Below are 19,982 nucleotides of genomic sequence, written 5' to 3'. Positions count from 1 at the left end.
TACCTTATTAATGCTAAAAACATATCCTGGATACTTAATAAAACATATCATTCAGTGCAATTAAACTATCAATTTAAGTATAATAATTCCAAAGTAGGCTTGGAGATGAATACTACAATAGCTTTGCTAATTTTTCAGGAAATAAGATACAAAAAGAAATTGTGGCCTCATAGCTAAAATGTCACCATTTCAAGGATACAATATTTCAGCAATGCTGAAGTGTATCAAGGAGTGCAAGCTCATTACCCAATTAAGCAACAACATCTTGTTTCATTAACAACTGTCTCTGCTATTCCATTCAGAAGAAGAATCTATTTTAATTGTGGAAAGGACAGGGTTTTGTATGCTATTACAATACTATTCACCAATAACAAAAACCTTGCTATGGCCTACAATTAGGATAAAGAAATCATAAAGGCAAAGGCCAATATTCCCTCTATTCCTTTTTCAAAAAAAAAATTTAAAAAACCAGAAGACAACTAAAACTCACTCTGACTAAAAATATGACACGTCATTCCATTTCTGCTAGGTTGAAGATATCTGCCACTTTGATATTCCCCAAAACAATACTCCCCCAGGTTAAGGTGTCTCTCCCACCTACTCTGTTTTCACCTTCTATATGTGTCATTTTTCCATGGCTACATTTCTGCTGTGCCCTCATAATGACATCTGAAAAGCAGAATTAAAAAACAGAAGGATAAAGAATGTAAACATTTGTAACTCTAAATATAAAAATAGCATGGTAAAACATCAATACTGGTTACTATGGAGAAGCATCATCTATGCCATATAAAAGCTCTGCTACAAGTGACAACTGCCTCTGACAGTTTCCACTTTTAGTGAGGCAAACCCAGCATGCCAGTAGGATGAGCAGAGCAGAATATTTACTTGCTACTTTGTCTTGAGGTTTTTTTATTCTAATAGGTGAGGAGAAGGACAAAGTTCTTACCAAAATAAAAATGGGAATGGCAGAGAAAGTGGACACATTAAAGCATTTATTTGGAAATAGAGAAATCATTTTGGTAATCATTACGAGAAATAATTTCCATTTAACCTAATCAGGCAAGTCAAAGAAAGAGAACCAGAAGACTAATTAACAGCATTTTAAGAAGCAGTCAAAAGAATCTCTTCAGTCATCACTTGGTGTAAACCATGAGTAGAACTGCACCAGAGGAAGGGAGCTCAAGCATGGACCTGGAGTCACAGAAAGAGAGGAAATGCCAAACAAGCAACACTGACATATTAACTGACAGAGAAAATACCCCTGTGCTTTTCGGTGTCACTTAAAAATGCCCTTCCTGGATTTCTCTACCTCATGTGAGCTTGGTCCTTACACTCATTAGCTTTGCTTATAAACCACTTCCATTAGTCTAATAGAGCTAAAACTGAAACAGACCACAGGCCATGCATGGCATTCATAATATTCTAGTGTTGTTATGTATGAATGAGGAAATAAACTAAATTGAAATAATGCACCCCTATTTCCAGCATAACTACGCCAAAACATCTCTTTTTGAAAAACTACATTAAAAAAATGAGAAAAAACCCTACCTTATGCCTCTAGCCAACACAATTATATCTGCACAAGAATAAGAAAACAGGTTCTCTTTTTTTCTTATTCACAAATATAAAGCATACTACCTGCTTTGTAAATACAGGCTATTATGGCATATTCTTTTCTATCTATTTTCTTTATATAACCCTGAGGTCAAAAAATACAAAAGCCTTTTTCACTCCTTGCTAAAATATGTTGTTGTGGTTTCTAATCATGTGCTATTGAGTCTCCTGATTTGCTTTTTGTAGTGCTGGTGAGAAGGAAAAGAGGCTGCCTAATGGAAGACAAGAAGTTAGGATCCCTGTGTGATAAAATGACTGGAGATCTTACAAATTCCTCAGAGCAGAAAGGAATCCTTTAGTTTAATGTTATGTACAAATTATTATAAAGATGTACATTTTAAAAAAGGGTTGGTAATATGATGGTAGGCCCATTGCCTTCCTCAGCTTCCAGCACCAATTTCCTTCCATAGTTCTATTCCCTCCACCTGCTCCCAGATGCAATATCCTTGCTCAGCCTGCCTCAGTCTTTGTCCTGGGCACATTTGCTTCTGTCTTTGAAACCAGTCTTCTGCTTCAGTTTGCAGTATAAATCTCAACAATTTTTACTTCTATCAGCAGGAGGCACTACTGAGAACACAGGGTCCAGTATCCAGATTTAGACACAAATCCATCCCAGGCAGAGCATGCAAAAACAATTAAATTCTAGAAAAGATCTGTTCAGTGGAAAGTATACTCAGCAAAGACAGGATTGTCAATGAATTTAGCACACAAAATTCCAATTGTTAAGAAATCAGACACCTACATTACCAAGGGGACTTTATTTGCATCATGAAGTTGTTCTTTCTTCCTTTCTTTTGTGAACCTGCCCTGAGGGCCATATTAAGAATGCAAACTATAGGAGCTCCATTTAGTAATGACAACTCCTATGGCATTTTAATTCAATAGCACAGGTAACTGTTGAAACATCCCATATTTTTAGGTTTCCAATTTCAATCTCTCAATAAGGTCAGCAGAGAAAAGCAGCTATGTCTCTCAGAAGCCAAATTGTTATAGCTGGTAGTTTGAACACAGTGTTGTATCACTTCAAAAATTCTCATCTTCACTGCCAAATATTTATATTTTCACCCCAGAGATTTGAAAAGAATACCACAGAGCATCTAATTTCTAATGTTAAAAAAACCACTCTAATACAATAATTTCAAAAGCAATGCTGGAAGTGAGCACACTTGTCTATCTGAAATACTAATCAAATACATTGCAGTAGGAAAAAGCTTTGTTTAAAAAATCAAATTTATCTTTTGCATATATGCTTTTACCATTTTTCTCAGCACAGAAATGAGGAGTTCTTTTTGGTTTGTTTCTTCATATGTTTTTAGTAATTAAAAATAAATACCTGTTCTCAGTATTTCTTGATTTCAGAACACAAGCACTGAAAAGTACAGTTCTGAAGGTGACATGATGAGGTTGAAACTCCCACAAAAGACAGATTTCATCTTATTTTGTCTCTTTTTTGTTTGCACCATAGTCTCCAAGTCTGTCTACATGCTGAGAGGCAAGTATAAATGTTTAAACCTTAATCAATCTATTTATGTTAAAAAAAAAAAAATCTATCTTTTGGGATGACATACTGCTGTTTTGTGAGAGATTTTACTAACTGCTGCTAGTAAAACTGTAAAACGTATGGAAGAGTCAACGTACCTCATTGCACTGTCATTACCACCAGTGCAGTGACAGCAAGTGCTAAAGTCCTTTGATGCCAAACACATTTGAACACCATTACAACTCTGTTGTGTGTGCTATCCCAAGGTGCCAAACTTGGGAGTGCTGCCAACAGTTTGCTAATCCCGAGGCCACAGGACAGAAGGGCAATGCACAACGGTCGTGCCTAAAGCTGCAGCAGGAGCCTGCTGGCAGCTGTGGGAAGATGAGCTACTCTGAAAGACCAGAACTTTTTAAACATATAAATAAGAAAAGCTATGAAATACAGTTGGTCTGAGTTGTCTTCTGTGTAATATTCTGAATGTCCCCACAGCACCCTGATCATCACCTACACCTGAGTCTTCTACTAGAAAACCCTAAAGACAGATAAAAGTGAAATAACTGCTAAGCTTGCTGCCAAAACAACTGTAAAGTGTTCATTTGGGGGATACAAATACTCACACTGAATTAAAACAAACACTGTTTAAACAATCTTGCATGTTTGGGCAACTGCAGTATGCAGAGTTTTGTGCTTTCACTGGTTTTTTGTGGTTTGACACTGTCTTTATCTTTCAAAATAACCATATGAAAAGAATGTCAAATCCACCTATTCTCAAATATTGCAACTTCTACAACGTTAAGGCATCCTGTGGTTTGTCGACAGGTGGCTCAAAAATACATTTCCTACAGTCTTAAGTTCCTAGCCAATTTTATATGATTTACGCTATTATTCAAAGCACTGCTTTCTAGTTGGGTGGAACTGAAATACATTTAATAATCATGACACCAAGTTGAAAGAAAATTCATTAGCTCTAAATAAAAAAAACTACTGGCTAAGTTTGTTCTCTAGTGCTTCCTGCTTTTATGAATTAACGTTAATTCCATTTCTTCAGATCGTAAGTTTTACAACTACAAAGGAAGAGAGTATATTGTTATAAGGGTCAATTAATTTCCATTATTTTCCGCCTTCATTTTCAGGAACCTTTTAAAGTGGCCTAGTCATGTTTATATCCTTTTGAAAATGTTTCTTCATTTTTACCAGCAAACGCTCTTCATGGAAACCTCTGATGGCATATTACTATAAGTGTCATGAAACAGAAAAGCACTATGTCCCAAAAATAAAATATTTGCATGGAACTGGAAGCTTGACCTTGAAAAAATATAAATAAAGGAACTACTTAAAGACAACATATATGCTAAAATTAAGATCAACAAAAGGAGCTGATGATGATGAATCTGCCCCCTTACCACCACCTCCCTCCATCTCTCCAAAACAAGTATTATGAATTAAAAAGTTTAAGATTACAAAGACAAAAACAGAGAGATAAAAACTGAGACACTTTCTAGTTTGTCAGCCATTGTGACCCAGTTAGATGGCCCACTGCTCTTCAACAAGAATTTAAAATTATTTTGATTGCTTGACCATAAGACCAAGAGCTATGAAAAATATTGGATAGATTGTAAAGCAAAATAGAACTCTGCAGTCAGTTTGTCCAACATCCTCTACTCCTTAAGCCATGGAATATTGTCTCCTTACTCCTATAGCCAAATTATTTTTGTTTGAACACAGCAAACTTTTCCTCAAATGTTCCAAGATTCACAATAAAATTAGAAAAGTTGGCCCAAGAGATCAAAAATACATGCAAGTCAAGGAACGCAGGTCCGGACTGAGATGCATATGTGGGACTCAGCCAGTTTCTCATATTCATTTGACACATAAAACAGTTGGTCAATGACATCATATTTTCCTATCTAACCTCCTCCTTGGTTCTGTGCAAACTTTATGCCATACATATATTACACAAACAGACACAGAAACTGGTAACGTTCTCTATCAATGATTTATAGCTATAAACTAACCATTTTAATAAAACTCAAAAGATAATTACATTTTTACAATTATATCAACCTTGAAACATAAAACTAATTTAACAACACAGATTATTAGCACAGCCCAAGGACCTTCTTGATTCTCACATAAGAAAATTGACAGCTTTAATTCCGGCAAATGGTGTTAAGCAATACAACTAATTGCAAATTATATTCAGACACCATCCTTATTAAAGCAAACTCCTCCTCAAGAAAAATGTAGCTCTTCAAAAGCATCATGTGGATTCTGCAATGGGAAATACAATTGGGTGCGGCATAGCTTCTTTCCTTGAAATAAAATGGGTCCAATAATAACTATATTTACTGGAAATAAAACCACCTGCTCATCACAAAAAGAGGACAAGATAATTTACCTGAGAAACAAAGGATACCAAAGAGGATTTTTTTCTAAAATGAATAAAAAAGAAAAGCAATGAGTGCCAGAAGGAAAATATATAAAGAAATAGAAGTATGATGTAGTGAAGCACACCCAAGAAAGACAAGTAATGAAAGAAAAACATTTTTAAAAACACCAGCTTGTGATTCAAGAAGTGTTCTTTTCTCTCCCTTAATTTTCATTCCCTAACAGCCATAAATTTAGGCTGCCTGAACATCTCCTGCCTCCATAAAACTTGGATTCTAGAACAAGAAGTCTGCCATAGCAAGAGCTGAGTGAGCTTAAATACACTATATACTACAGATAAATGACAGATGGAAGTAGGTTGAAGAGCTGGAAGGAAACTTTTAAAATATACTATTAAAGATATATTTATTAATAATGAAAATTACTCAAAAAGAATTCCTTCACTCCTTACTGCAGCCACAGAGCCAAAATATTTAACTACACTCTGAGGCTTTTTTTTATATTTCCCTTTGTAATATTTCAAAGTCTCCCCATTTACATGTAAAATACCTGTTCAGAACAGTGTATCACAGCACAATCCAAAGAATTTTCTTATCTATAAAATGTGTGAGTTTGGTTTTCCACCATCCTTGAAGACCTTCCAGGAAGACCACCGTTTGCATTTAGGCTATTCTACATCTCCATCATATAAATGAAATCAAGTTATCTTTGTTAACCACCATTATTTAAAGCTGCCATAAAATAAAATCCAAAACGTCCACCCGCCCCTCTGCCTATTCAAAATGATCAGTTGTTTTGTTTTGAAGCCACTTACATTGTAAAAACTATGTTGCAAGCCAAGCTAGCTGGGCCCTTACAGATACATGGCGTTACAGTTCTGTAATGAATTGCACAAATAATAGAAACATCTGGAGTATAATTGCTTCTCTAAATTTTTCCATCAGGTAGAAGGAGTTCAGCACTCAGGCTCAAGTACAATATTCAAACTTAGCAGACAATAATGCAAGGGGAGAGGTAATTTAAAAAAAGAAGGGAATCACTTATGCAATATTATCATATTGGACATAAAAATATATACTACTTTTATTGAATTGTTTGTCAGCTCTCCCTCTTTTAAATATAAATCTACATCCGTCTGTCTCAATGACTAACTTTTCTGTCATGATTCATCTAGACAGAGCTAAGGCTCTTGAGCTGTTAGCTCAGTTGGTGTGCAGTTAGGTTTATGGCCCCATTCCTGCAATGGAAGCTGCAAGCACCTATTTCATTACCATTTGATCAGTAACTTGAGAGTCCCAGATGGATGCCACTATGGAAACACGAGCGATTATTATGGAGACCAACAAAACAAGGATGGACAGCTTCATGAGGCATCTGCTTTCCTTAGTTTGGCTCTTTCTCCTAAAACAACTTCTAACAACAATTTCAGTAAGACTCCTTTAGTGAAAGCTCACGCTGGCACCAGAAACTCCAGGTATCTGCAAATGCTTTTCTGTTTTGTTTTGTTTTCCCGTCCACCTCACTGGAAACACAGTGGAGAACTTGCGTCAGTTTCATGACCGTGCAGGACTGAGAGGTAATGTGCTTTCCCAGGAGTACCAGGGGACACTCTGGTCTCTCAAAGGTGAACAGGGCAACTTCTCCTAAGACATACTGCCTTTTAGGGGCCACTTCAATAACGATGACCCCTGGATAATTGGTCCTCGCCAGTGAGAACCTTCAGACCATTCCCTTCAAGGACTGTGCGCTAGCAGAGATCAAGAGAATGATGAAGGACTGTTTTCCTGGCTCTGGTACTAGTTACACCAGGACCTCTGTACACAGCCCTTAACTAAAGCAAGCAGGGCTTCGAGATAATAATGCAAGAGCTGTGGGACTCGGAGCAGCCCAGAGCACGGAAACTAGTGCTGCGGCTGGCACGGAGCTATAGTGGCTCCATCCAGATCCACCTCCCCAAGGTCACCTCGACCACAGAGCTTCTTGCAGGCCCGCGTCTGATGACGGCAAGCGCGGCGGCACGGTTTGCGCTCCGCCGCTCCCCGCCCACATCTCCGGGCCGCGGCTCCGCTCGGGGTGGGCGCTGCCTCAGGGCGCGGTGCCGGGCTGGCCGCCCGCGGGGATGCGCGCAGCGGCGCGGGGGCGGGATCGCGCCTCGCTCCCCCCAGAGCTGCGGCCTCAGCCCGGCCCCGCCGCCCGCCTCCCTCCCTGCCCCGCTGTCAGAGCCGGCCGCCCGTGCGGCAGCGAGGCACGGCGGGGCGTGCGGCGTCTGCCTGCGGTGACTGCTTTGGTACCGGGGGACGACAGCTGCGTCCCACGCGGCGTCTGCCTGTCAGTCCGTCCGTCCATCCGTCCGTCCATCCATCCGTCCATCCCTGCGTGGGCGGCGGTTCGTGTGTGTGTGTGACTGACAGTGCGGCGCGCACAGCGCGGGGGCAGCCAGCCGCTCGCACGCAGCCCGCCGGGGCCACGCCGGCGCGCCCCGGCTGCGGCAGCCACTTCTCCGTCCCCCGGAGCCCTCCCCGGTGGGACAACCTCAGCGGCCTCGCTGCTCGTCCTCCTCCTCCTCCCTCCTGGCGGGTAGGTTACATTACCTGGTCTCTAGCTCGGACTGGATCTAATCCCGCGGCCGCCGCCGGCTCCTCTCCCGGCCGCGGGGGTGAGCGGGGGAATTAATTTATTTATTTTCCATGAGGTGTCCTCGGCAGCGGGGCAGCGGAGCAGCGGCGGGAGAGCCCGGGCCGGGCGGCAGGGAGGGATGCCCGGGTGCTGCTGTCCCGGGGGTGCTGCCGGGGAGCGGCCGAGGCGCTTCAGCAGCGGCGCGGGGGGGCGGGGGCTGCGGAGGAGACGCCTCCCGGGCTGCCCAACCCGGCTCCGCGGGGCTGGCGGGGGCGCGGCGCCCGGCCCGGGGACAAGGGGATGGAGCCAGCGCCAGCGCGGGAGGTGGGACAGGACGGGACGGGATGTACCGCGCCGCAGCGGGCTGGGGCTGGCAGCGCCGAACCCCCGCGCCCCCGGGGCCAGGCGGGAGCGCTCCCCGCCCCGGGCTCCCCGCCCACCTGCCCGCCCCGCCGCGCCCGGAGCCCCTCGCTCGGGAGGCGCGGCCGGGGGCACAGGGGCACCGCGAGCTCCGCGTGTAGCGCGCTTCGCCTACAGTTCGCTTCTGGCGGCGCATAACGTGTCCATACCCCTGTCCTATCCTGATCTCCTCCTCTTCAGGACTGAGAGTGCCATGTATTTCACGTTAAAGACAGTTTGCGCTCTCTGGTCCATCGAAAGGTTAAAAAACGGCGTATCAGTTTGCTCGTGTTAGGGGAAAAATAAACAGTAAATTGAATTCGTTTTGTGCTCAACGCAGGACCTTCGTCTTCTGAAATAGGAACTGAAATTTAGCCAGTCAGCAATGAGTTGCTGATGAAAATTTTGGTCACCTCAGCATTTGCTGCCTTTTTGTCTCATTAAGAAAAAAAAAGTTATGAGAACTGTTTTGTACATACGATGAACATATTTATGAAAGTGACCTCTAAATTATCCAGAAATTCTGTCCTTAAGGCTAAAATCCTGTAGGGAAAGAGATTAACATAATCATATAATTGCATAATTAATGCCTTTACCATCATGCCTATTCTCATGTAAAGGTTGTCCATTATGTGCAATACTTAAGTACTGTGAGGAGAGTGGAGTAATTATAGTTGTTGACATTGTTTTGCAGAGCATACAAAAGGAAATGTAAATACATGTTTTTTTAAAAAACTTCATTGCATGCACTTTGTTAGAGCTTTATGAACAGGATCTTTACAGGCTTGTTAGGAACTGAGACTGCCTGTGCATGGACAGGATGAGAGAACTTGGGCTGTATCTGGGAGTATTCTAGTTTGCTGGTCTGCTAGTAGAGGAAGGAAAGACTTGAACTTGTGCAGTTTATTTTTGTCTGTTTATTTTCCATTAATAACATTTGAATCCCTTAGCTAGCATCAGCCACAATGAACAAAAAGTTATGAACAATAATCTGGTGCATATCACCCCTGAAAAAGCCAGCAGCATGAATGGTAATACCTATTATGTGGAAGGATCCATCCACAGAAAACTGCTGTCTGAAACACAAATTAACAGAAATCAGGTTTCTTTGGCTTCTTTTCTTATGAATTGATTTGCTTTTATGTGAAAAGTGTTAGGAATTTTTCTGTGTTTTAAACCATAACCATTAAAACAGAAGACACAGACCTGGAAATATCAGTAATGTAACATTTTAGCATTCCTTCATTCTTTAGGATGTTACTGTTATTATTTTTGTGTCATCCATTTCCAGGGCACGTTTTCCAGATTCAGGAGAGAATACTTTGTCACATGTTTGTAAGTCGGCCAGGTCTCTACAGTCTCTGGGCAGATTCTGGCACTGTACTCATAAGGAACAGTAAGTAGTTCACTGGTAGAGACAGCAAACACTGTTTTTCCAGAAACAAACTGAACAGTGGAGTCAAGTTTGTGACATTGCACAAGCTAAGTAATATTTCAGTTACATCTGAGTGCAGGGGCATTTTTAGGAACAAACATGGTGACTGCCAGGGCAGCTTGTGGAAGTCACAGTTGCATTAATTTAGGTAGCAATATCAGTCATCTCTTGTGCAAGTATGTGACAGGAGCCCGTTGCCAGCATCCTCACAGTCACAGTGTCTGTCCTGGCAGCAGGTCACACTACAGGCTTTGGAAGACCAAGAACCCACAGGGGGCCCACTAAGCCAGTTGGAGGGAAGAAAAAAACACTAAAGCATGACTCTTGGGCATGCAAGAAAAGAAAGCTTGTGTACTGATGCCCATGGTCAAACTCTTCCAGGGAGACCCACAATTATAAGGTTAAAAATGTTGAAATTAGGATGAAATCTGATGTAAAATCTTTCGTAAAGAAGGCTGCTAGTGCTGAAATCAAAGTTGAATACTTGGCATTACAGCAGTCTAACGCTGTCTTCCATATTCAAATGCTTTATGCCCTGAAGAAAATTGTAGGCCATGTAGTACCTCAGACAGTTCCTGTAAAATGCAAAGCATGTCTACATTGCCCTTTACAGTGAAGTAGTACAGTTTACATGCTGCTTTATATAACGGTAGGAAAATAATTTTCAAAGAGAGCTGAAAAATAAATACATGAAGATAGAAATCATACCTGCTTTTCATTGCATATTTCTATTTCCTCCACTGGTATACCCTAACTAAAATAAATGTATATTCATTGATAAAGATTTTTTTAAATTTATAAATGTATATTGTATATTGTATACAATAAATTTTACACAGTTATAAACATGATAAGGTATATCACATACACAGTATTTGCTGTACTACATAATACATGCTGCATGATGCATGTATCATGGTGCTACATGCAAGTTGATATATTCTGTGCTTATAAATTTGTATTTATATTATATTTATATATTAATATTAATTGTATTAATATTATATTAACATCTATATAGAAGTAGCAGATTATATTATCATATGTTGACTATTACAGGCATATACATCTTCTGTATATACATATGATCCTCAGCCAGCTTCTTTTAATACCTCTTTTTGGAACACCCTCTGTAGGAAAGGTGATCTTAATTGACTTACTGTTGCTATGTGCTTCATTGCATTTTGGGTTTTCCAGTCCAAGGCAGAGTCAGAACATAAACTAGCTGCAGTTGTAGCAGTGTGTGATTCTGGCCTACAGTCTGCACAAGTTCAGATACACATTGTTAAGTGTCTGCTTAAAGTCACAAAAATCACCATGAGCCCTCAGGCTGGAAGTTGATGTATGAATTAATTTTTTATTCTGACTTTGATTGCAGCAGCATCATATTTTTAAAGTGAATACACTCCTCTGTGAGTGTCTGTAGAATGAAAGCTCTGGAGTAATTTGGTTCCCTGTTGCAGATTGGAAAAGCCCTGTTGTAATTCTGCATCTTTCCAGTCTTGGTGCACCTTTGCTGTAGGAAGCACATTATTCAAAGTAAAAATGTTCATAGCTTCCTCTGAGGGTAAGAATTAAACATGTTTGACTGATAGCAATCAATGATTTCTGAGTGAACTTTAAGAAGCTACCAAAGGTTCAGAGCTCTGTGTGCACGTGTGTGTGTGTCTGTATGGAGGTGTGGCACTCTGTATTTTTCAGTGAACTGATCATTAAGAAGAAATTAAACCAATTTATCTATCATATGTGTATAAAAAGAGTCACTTCTCTGGTTGTTAATTTTGTGCCCAGTTGATAGATAGATTTTTGTGAAGTTGCATGTCAAACACTATCCTTTTATGGTTGTAACTGCTTGAGTTTTTATAGTGATATTAACGTCAAAGATTTTTAACTATTATTTTTCACTAGAGAAAAAGAAAATGCTACAAATGTTGAATACCTGATGGTATCTTCTGTAAGCCTCTCCACTAACTGTTTGGGTAAGTCCCCTATTGGAATAGTCCCTTTTCCCCACATGACACTTGTTACACAGTTTTAGTTGAACCCAGAATTTTTAGCTGAACCCTAAGATCTTCTAAGCTTAGATGTCTCTGCTACATCACAGGTTATGTCTTTTTGTCACAGAGTCTGAATCTAAAGGGTATATGTTTACGATCGTGTGTCGTTCTGGCCTATGTCAGATTACATTCTGATTATGTTCTACTTTTTCTGGACTGCTTTCAGTTCCATAAATACACAGCTCAAACTTCTCTCATGTCCATAAGCAGGCTGCTGTGATGGTCAATTCTTCTCATCTCCAAGTGATACACAGGATGATATCATGAATGTTATATTGGCAAATCATCTAGGCCACCTTCTGTAACCTTTATATCAACAGCTAATAATTGTCCACCTTCATTCATACAAACAGATAACTCTGTCACTAGCATAAAATTTATTCCTATTCCTGTTTGTGAAAGAGATGTGTGTACTTCAGGTTTTGTGATAAAATTCATATACATATGATTAGAATATAGAGTTCTATGATAATATATAGCCAAATCGTATCTATCCAATGAGGTTAGTTTTCTCTGTAACCATCAACCATGTCTATTCTAGGCCAAATAAAATGCTTTTCTTTTGCAGCTCACGGTGACACAGAATACAGCACATTGTAACTACAGGAACAGACTCGACTGGGAAAGATCTCTATCAGACATCACAGAGAGTTTGAGGCAGCTGGCAGTTATCAGCTGAAGCAGTTAGTCAGTAGAACAGTACAAGATAAATAGATAAGTGAAAAGCAATTTGGAAACCTGGGAGAGATAATAAGCCTCTCTTCTAAAAGGGAGGTAACAACTCAGGTAGGTCACTGATGAACTCAACTCCCAGTTCAGTGCTTTGTCTAATATCACTGAAAATGCAGTGGCAGTTCATGCCTTCCAGCTCGGAAGTAGTATTCAGGTTGTTGTTGGAAATGCAGTTTGCTGTATTCAGTTACACAAATCATTATTACAATAGAGTGAAGAAGGATGGAACTACTGAAAGACAGGTGACCAAAATCTCAGGAGCAACATGGCATTTGTTAGATTACAGTTGCCAAAATAGAAAAATGGTTACACGCCCTTCTTACCCTCCATGCTACTTTGTTCATTCTGTGATGCAACTGTAGTATTCCTGCCCCACTGACCACGGTTGTGGGGCAGGTGATTTCTTTTTTTGCATAATTTATATTTGTATTAAAATAATGGAGCTATTTTGTTTTCCTTACTATGAGCACAGAGAAGAGAGGGAAAGGCCAATGTCTATGAGCAAAAGAATGTGTTGATCTTAGTAGCTGCATTTTAAAAGAGTCCTAAAAATCATCTTTCTGTTCAAGTCACTCTTATGGTTCTCAAATTCCTGACTACAGAAAGTGTGGAATCTTGCATGAACATGCAAGGAAACTGATAGCATTTGGTAACTCTTCTCTCTGGGTTCTAAACTTTTGTAGAACTATACTGGTTGTGGGGAGATAGCATAAGATATTTTTGTGAAAGTGGGCACAGAATAGAAGGTTTTTGGTCTTTTTCAAAAATGAAAGTGGCATCTTTCCACCAGAGAAGTGCTTTAATTGATCCACTGACATCTGTCTATTTTGTTAAACCACTCAGGTGGACCACAGGAAATAACTGATGCCAGGGTAATATTAATTCGTGTGGAACTGAACATAACAAAAAAAAAAAAAAAAACCCCAAACAACCAACTAAACAAAACAAAACAAAACCAACCAACCAAACAAAATAAAACAACAAAAAATACTTCTGCTACTCAATTTAATTTGAAAGATGTTTTTAAACTCTGTCTACAAGAATTGTGTCAAAAAATTCTGTGCATTTGCACTGAAAGAACACAGAGCAAAAGAAATGCATCAAATATTTTTTAGAGTCTGAGTTCCTACAGTTACAATACTAGCTAGGAGAGCAACTTATTAAAATCACAAAATCCATTAACAAAATTTGCATGTGTCCATGTTGCTGGTTACAGAAATAATGTGGGTCATTTGAACAGTCTCTTTAAATCTTAAAAGGTAACTGCTGTTCTTGTTTTTTATGTATTGTTTTACTATTTTTTTTTACTATGATACTGGACATGAATTAGTTGTGTGCCTCTGTAAATTCTGCTTCTTAGTATTGAATGTTTTGCTTTCATATCTCATTCTGTGACTGCTAAAACAAAAAAAAAAAAGAGGGCAAAGTTTTAAACCTTACAAATGAACCAAAAGTTTTAAATTACCATTTGCTATTTTGAGGCTTGATTCATTTTTCCATTATATTCCTAGTGACAGGATCCTAGTGGTCTCTCTGGATCCAATTTTTATATCTGTTTCTCAGTTTAGATGCAACTCTCCAATTTTAAATTGCCATTGTGTTATAAGATATGCCTAACTTCCTTAGATTACAAAACTTCTTAGGTAGCAGGAGACTTTTCTTTCTGACTTATGTATTTTTATTTGTTTTTAACAGAAGATGAAATTGAATAGCCAAAAAAATTTGATTTTTGGTAAAATTCCAAAATCTGCCTAAATATGTATTATATAAGAATCCAGTATATCAATAATTATAATCTAAAAAGATGCTGACAACATATTGTTATAAACAGTGCAAATAATACTTAGAATAATATACAGAGCCAGAAGTAAAGAAGCATCACTCCCTTTTTCCTCTTGTGAATGAATCCTCTGAGTATTTCAGTCTTTTTCTGTGCTGTGATCCAGAATCAACAGGAAAAGTGGAGAATAAATAGTTCAGCTCAGGTTCATGCTATATAACTCTCTGAGGTTTAGGTACTACTGTAGGAGGTCTGAACAGAGGAAGGTCTTAAAAATTCTTTGTGGTCAAGTCCACTAATTGTGCATGGAGGGGGATATCCTTCATTATCTCAAATATTAAGTCAGTGCTCTAAATCTCAGGGGATGAAGGTGCCTGTTCTGTATGAGTACGTGACTTAGATCAACTGTTCAGGCAAACATCGTGCTTGAGTGTTCCCAAAGCTATTTGCTTCACCATCAGGAAAAAGGGAAAGGCTTCCTCCTTAAGGCTTCTGAATTTCACCACAGAAGTACTTAATCCCCTCCTTGTTTGAGAGCTGGGCTGCCTGAGGAACTATGTGTGAACCATCCTGCAGCTATAATAGTGTGAATAAGGCCCTTGAGAGCTGATGGGTTTGCAGAAATGTTAAGCATCAATGAGCGTACTCCAGTGGGATCACATTCTGCACTCAAGGTAACAAGTCCAACTCCTGAACAGGTTTACAGAAGATAATGAACATCTTGAATACCATGAGTACATTGAACTAAACTTCAGTACTTCGATTGTTATTCATTGTGTTGAAAGCATTGGACTATATGATCAAAATCATTCACGAAGAGCATTTGCTTCATGTCATTATGTCTTCTTATTAAAATCTTGGTTTACTTTGCAACTATATTTTTACAAAGTGGGTAAAACCTTAGAAATAGAAGTATGGTTGGAATACTAGTACTTGGCATGCTTCAAAACTGTAAAAATCATCAGTACATAATGTATTTACTTTCTTTACTAATTAGGTCAAAAATGTACCTCTACATTTTGGGTGCACATACCAAACATATTCTCCTCCAAACACACAAATCAACACAAGGAAACTTTTGAAGAAAAAACCACACAATACTTATGTATATGGTTCTAAAATGAAGCATGAGGAAGAAGAAGTCAGTTTTCTATTTGGGGAAGGTCTCGGACTGCTAATCTAAACCCTATTTTTCCCAACAAATATATAGCATGGGATTCACACATGTCCTCTTACTTTTTCATGACTTTCTTATTCTTTAAAAATTGGGCTTGATGGAGCTTCTGCTGGTGCCCTAGGATCACACTATTCTGTTTTGTTTTTTCAAAATATCAGTAATAATAATTTCTTTTTGCACATTTACATTTTATTGTCAGTCATTGTCTCATTAGCAGTAATATCAGTTATGATACTGAATTGAAATATCTACTTCTTGTCAAATAGCTTAAATTCCACAACAATTTATTGTGGCGTAGGGTGAGACTTATATGGATATTGATACATCTTAGGGATCTGTTGTGGAAGGGGTCAGGTGTAAACTTATGTGTAAACTCTTGTTCTAGACAACAGAGTCAATGCAATCAGTGGACCCTTCTTGGTGCCTTGCCTGCTGATGCACTGCTTTGCATATGTTTCAGAGGGAGCTTAGTTGTTCTCTAAGCTCCATCTGAACACAGAGAAAAGCTATGGCATCATGTGAAATGTGCTATGAGACTTGTAGTTCTCTACAGGATGAAATTCTCTGAAACTGGAAAAATACTATACTGTAATGACCAAGTTCTTGACAAAAATAATGAAAATAACTTTCTGGAGTTTTTCCCAAAGACAAATAGGGATTCCATAAAATTGTTGGGTCTTTGCTTGTCATTTGCTGTGACTCTTGTACATCATACAACTGTACTCGAAGCTATTGGCCAGGTAAAGCAATCTTGGATACCTTCATGTGCCTTTATTCTGAAAATGTGTATGAATGTAATGACAGTTCTTGGATCTCTCCGGCTTATTCGATGCATTCAAGAAATTAACAGGATTAATTGAGTTGGTAACCTGAAATAATATGAGACTGCTTTTATTGATGCAGGTTATTCTGAATTGCTGTCCAAATGTCTTACTTACTTACTTACAGTTCCATGTGAATAAAATACTTTGCTGTAAACATAGTTTCTTGTTTCCTTTGTAGTGATTCTGTCTACTGTGGGAAGTCATTGGCCCCTTATCCTAGAGATTTTTGCTTCTCATAGCACCAGCTCCACAAGGATTTTTAGAGGATTGGGTTAATCTGAAGATCTCCAGCTAATAACACTACGGATCAGGTTGGAATCCACCATAAAATAAGATCAGAAAGCAATAGCAAAGGACACGATCCAAGTTATGGTCAAACTAAGGTTACACTGCATGGCTACTGTCCCAGCTACAGGGACAGAGCCTAGACAGCTGCAGAGCAGTGGCAGCCAGCCAGCATGCCTGAACAGATGAAGATGAGGCCAAAAGGAGGAGGACTTAAATCTCAGATATTAGCTGCTTTAATATAGAACAAACAAGCTATGTAAGAGCTCACATACCCAGACAAGAACTACAAGAGCTAGTTGGAAACAAAGTCCTTGAAGTTTCTTGTGCAACTTTTCAAATGGAAATTCTCATAGCCAAAATATTAAAAAAAATTAGCTTTTAAGATGTATTTAGTTCTAAAAATTTGTTTGTACTAGGTACATAATAAACAGTCCTTGTCCTCAAATACGTCATATACCCCATCATTAAAGTGAGGCCATGACTTCACAGGCACATTACAGTTTATGCAAAGGTAATCCTGCTTTTCTTTCTTTGCCTGGGAATTAAAATCTGTGATCCCAACTATACTGTTTTTAGTATCCTAACTAGCCCATTCTTTATGTGGGCTAGTTAGGATAGGCTGTTGTGTCTTGTGCACTTTAATTGTTCTTTGAACAAACAAAAACGATTTATGAAAACCCCTTTTCTCTCTGAAAAGTACATTTTTGCAGATATAATGTGTAAGATGTGTTACCTCCATTGGCTAAAAAGATTATTTTTCCTGTTCTATTTATAAAGGATTTTAATGCTTTACAGAATAGTTGCAGACCCTGACACAAAGGTCTGGCAGTTGAATAACATGCAATTAAACAGCTCAAAAAGAGGGAAAGAAATGCAGTACAAAAAGATCTATCTAGAGAACACATAGCTGTCTGCAACCCTCCACGTTATTCTGTGTAGGAAGTAGTCAGGATTAGCTATGGATACAGATGATGTCAGTGCCAGTCCTCTAAACCTTTTCAATTTTCCAATATGAAAATATGCTGTAGAACTGTGGTATAGGATATGAAACAAACTTCTTTTTTTTTTTTTTTAATGTCAATAGAACCTTTTAAATTAAATTTTAGTTCATCTGGGCTGTATACTGTGTATACTTTTTTTCCTATTAAATACAAAATCTTTCCTGATAAGGACATCCTTTCTGAAAGCACTTCTTAAAATAGATGCTGTGGATAATGCTTTGACATTGAAGAAAACTAGGGAGATGCAAACAAATTCTTGCAAGTCTTGAATTGACTCCTGTATACTTTAGGAATGGTTTGACTCATTAGTAGATTAATAGCCTGCACAGAGAGCTGGATCTCTGAAAGAAGTCCATGAATTAAGGACAGACTATTAGCCTGTAGCTCCCATTAGCCTGCACATTAACCATCTAGATTTACAGATATTTCTGTCCCATACAAATCACTGGAATAATGTGTACAGGTTTTATATAAAATCATCATGGCCATAAAATAGAATGTAGGAACATTTTACAATTACAGCAGTTAGAATGGCCAAAGCATTTGAATACAGCTTCTTCAGGATTTTTATTCTCAAGAGCCCACCTATTCACAAATTTTGGGTAGCTGAACATTACAGAGTTAGGTTTACTAGTATAGTTATTTTTTTTCTCAGTAATAATTCATAAAAGCATTTAACAACTTTCATGGAAAAATACTGTTTGACAAATCCTATAGAAACTATACCTGCTCTTGGCAGAGGGCAAAGGAATGGCTAAGAGGACCTGTCATTTCTAATTGCAAGCTACTGTTCCTACCCGTTATCTTTCAAACAGTCATGAGTTGTGGTGACAGACACAGTGAAATATAGCAGCCCCTTCCAAAGTTCTGTGTGTGCAGGAAGGTCATAGGAAAGGTCAGCTGGGTCCCAAACACTCCACATTAAAGAGTGGGGAAGTGCCTTTGCCAGTTGCATTTTCAATTTCAGTTACTTTACAGGAGATTCATAAAACCAAATGAAACTTGCAAAGTAGTAGCAATATTGGAGCTAAGCATCTCAGCTGCCCTTATTCTCAGTGGTTACAAATAGGCATCTGAAGGACACAGTTAATTTCATCAAAAAGGTCTAAAATGGGCCAGTGAAATTGTGTTTGGGAGCTACTCATTTGTCTCTATTGACTACAAAGATAAGCTAGCGTGTTAGCAAATGTATAAACAGTGGCAGTTTAAAAATATAAAGGTAAATAAAATGACTATTTCTAAGTTTTCTCTCATTTGCATACTGCCATCCATTTTCATGTAAAAAGGGATAAGTGGACTCCAAACAGATTTGTCATACTGCCTTTAACTGATTCTTGACTGCTCAATAGTTCATTATATCCACACTGTGTCCTAATAACTTATCACAGATGTCAGATTTTGCAGGGTACTTCTGCACTAGATAAGCACATTATTAGTTAAACTGAAGAAAATAAAACCAAAAAGCCATGCTATTCATGCGAACTTGTGAATTTCCAGAGTAATGGATTTCTACAGTCTCCAACATTGAACAATTACAAGAATGGAGGAGATGAGGATTGTGATGTCCTCCCTGAATTTATTTTAGATATAATAAGATAAATTTCATCAGTAGGTCCTGCCTGCCCACTGATGCATGCACCTAAACATAAAGAATTAAAACTTTGTTGGTCAGTTCACTATACTTAATTGCAGGTTGCTGAAGTACTCCAAAGTTGCTAATGTACTCCATTTGAAAGGTGTGCTTTGAAAAGATCCTGTAGTGTGGATATAATATCCAATAGAAGCCAAAAAATCACAAAATTTTGCTGCACTTGTATTTTGTGAAAGTTATGAAGAATCTTCTTACAGATGGCATGAAACCCCATAAAGCTCTGCAGGAGCAGGAGTGTTTTATTCATTGACAAGCCCAAAGCTATGGCTGATGAACCAAGGCCAGCAACGCAGCTGCCGCAAACCTGCCCATAGCTGGCAGCTGATCTGTGATATTCATGGAGAAGGTATTTTTCTGATGTGTGCAACATCTCTTTGCTGACTGTATTCAGACTCGGCACAGGTAGAAATATTCAATGTTCAGCTATTTTCTGCTCTTATAGGAAATCTTGGTGTTTGGTAAGTTTTTTCTCCCACTTATGAGAGCTATATTCTGTGTTACAGACCTCATAAAAAACTTTGCTAACCATAGTTA

General features: G+C 38.9%; 2 protein-coding genes across 10 annotated transcripts in view; one reads left to right on the top strand and one right to left on the bottom strand.

Annotated features, from left to right (window-relative positions):
• The window catches only part of SLC16A7 (solute carrier family 16 member 7), a 79,946-nt gene extending 71,670 nt beyond the window's left edge, over nt 1–8,276 (bottom strand). The window contains exon 1 of one of the 2 annotated variants that reach the window (XM_085043979.1): nt 8,080–8,276. The gene's annotated coding sequence lies outside the window, so the exon portion shown is untranslated. The remainder of the gene's footprint in view (nt 1–8,079) is intronic. The other variant, XM_085043972.1, reaches the window with a different exon arrangement.
• Nucleotides 7,573–19,982, top strand: part of LOC146443400 (uncharacterized) — a 32,730-nt gene continuing 20,320 nt past the window's right edge. For 2 of the 8 annotated variants that reach the window (XM_085044038.1, XM_085044013.1), the window contains exons 1-3: nt 8,244–11,917; nt 12,564–12,781; nt 19,646–19,794. In XM_085044038.1, the coding sequence (XP_084900164.1) occupies nt 8,244–8,798 (555 nt within the window). In that variant the 3' untranslated portion in view covers nt 8,799–11,917; nt 12,564–12,781; nt 19,646–19,794. Of the gene's footprint in view, nt 8,066–8,243; nt 11,918–12,563; nt 14,193–19,645; nt 19,907–19,982 lie in introns of those variants that run through there. The other 6 variants (XM_085044029.1, XM_085044020.1, XR_014847163.1 and 3 more) reach the window with 5 other exon arrangements.

The sequence above is a fragment of the Lichenostomus cassidix genome, chromosome 1Aa (genome assembly GCF_008360975.1).
Source record: "Lichenostomus cassidix isolate B80296 chromosome 1Aa, HeHo_3.0, whole genome shotgun sequence".
Lineage (NCBI taxonomy): Eukaryota > Metazoa > Chordata > Aves > Passeriformes > Meliphagidae > Lichenostomus > Lichenostomus cassidix.
This window is presented reverse-complemented; position numbering and strand designations above follow the sequence as displayed.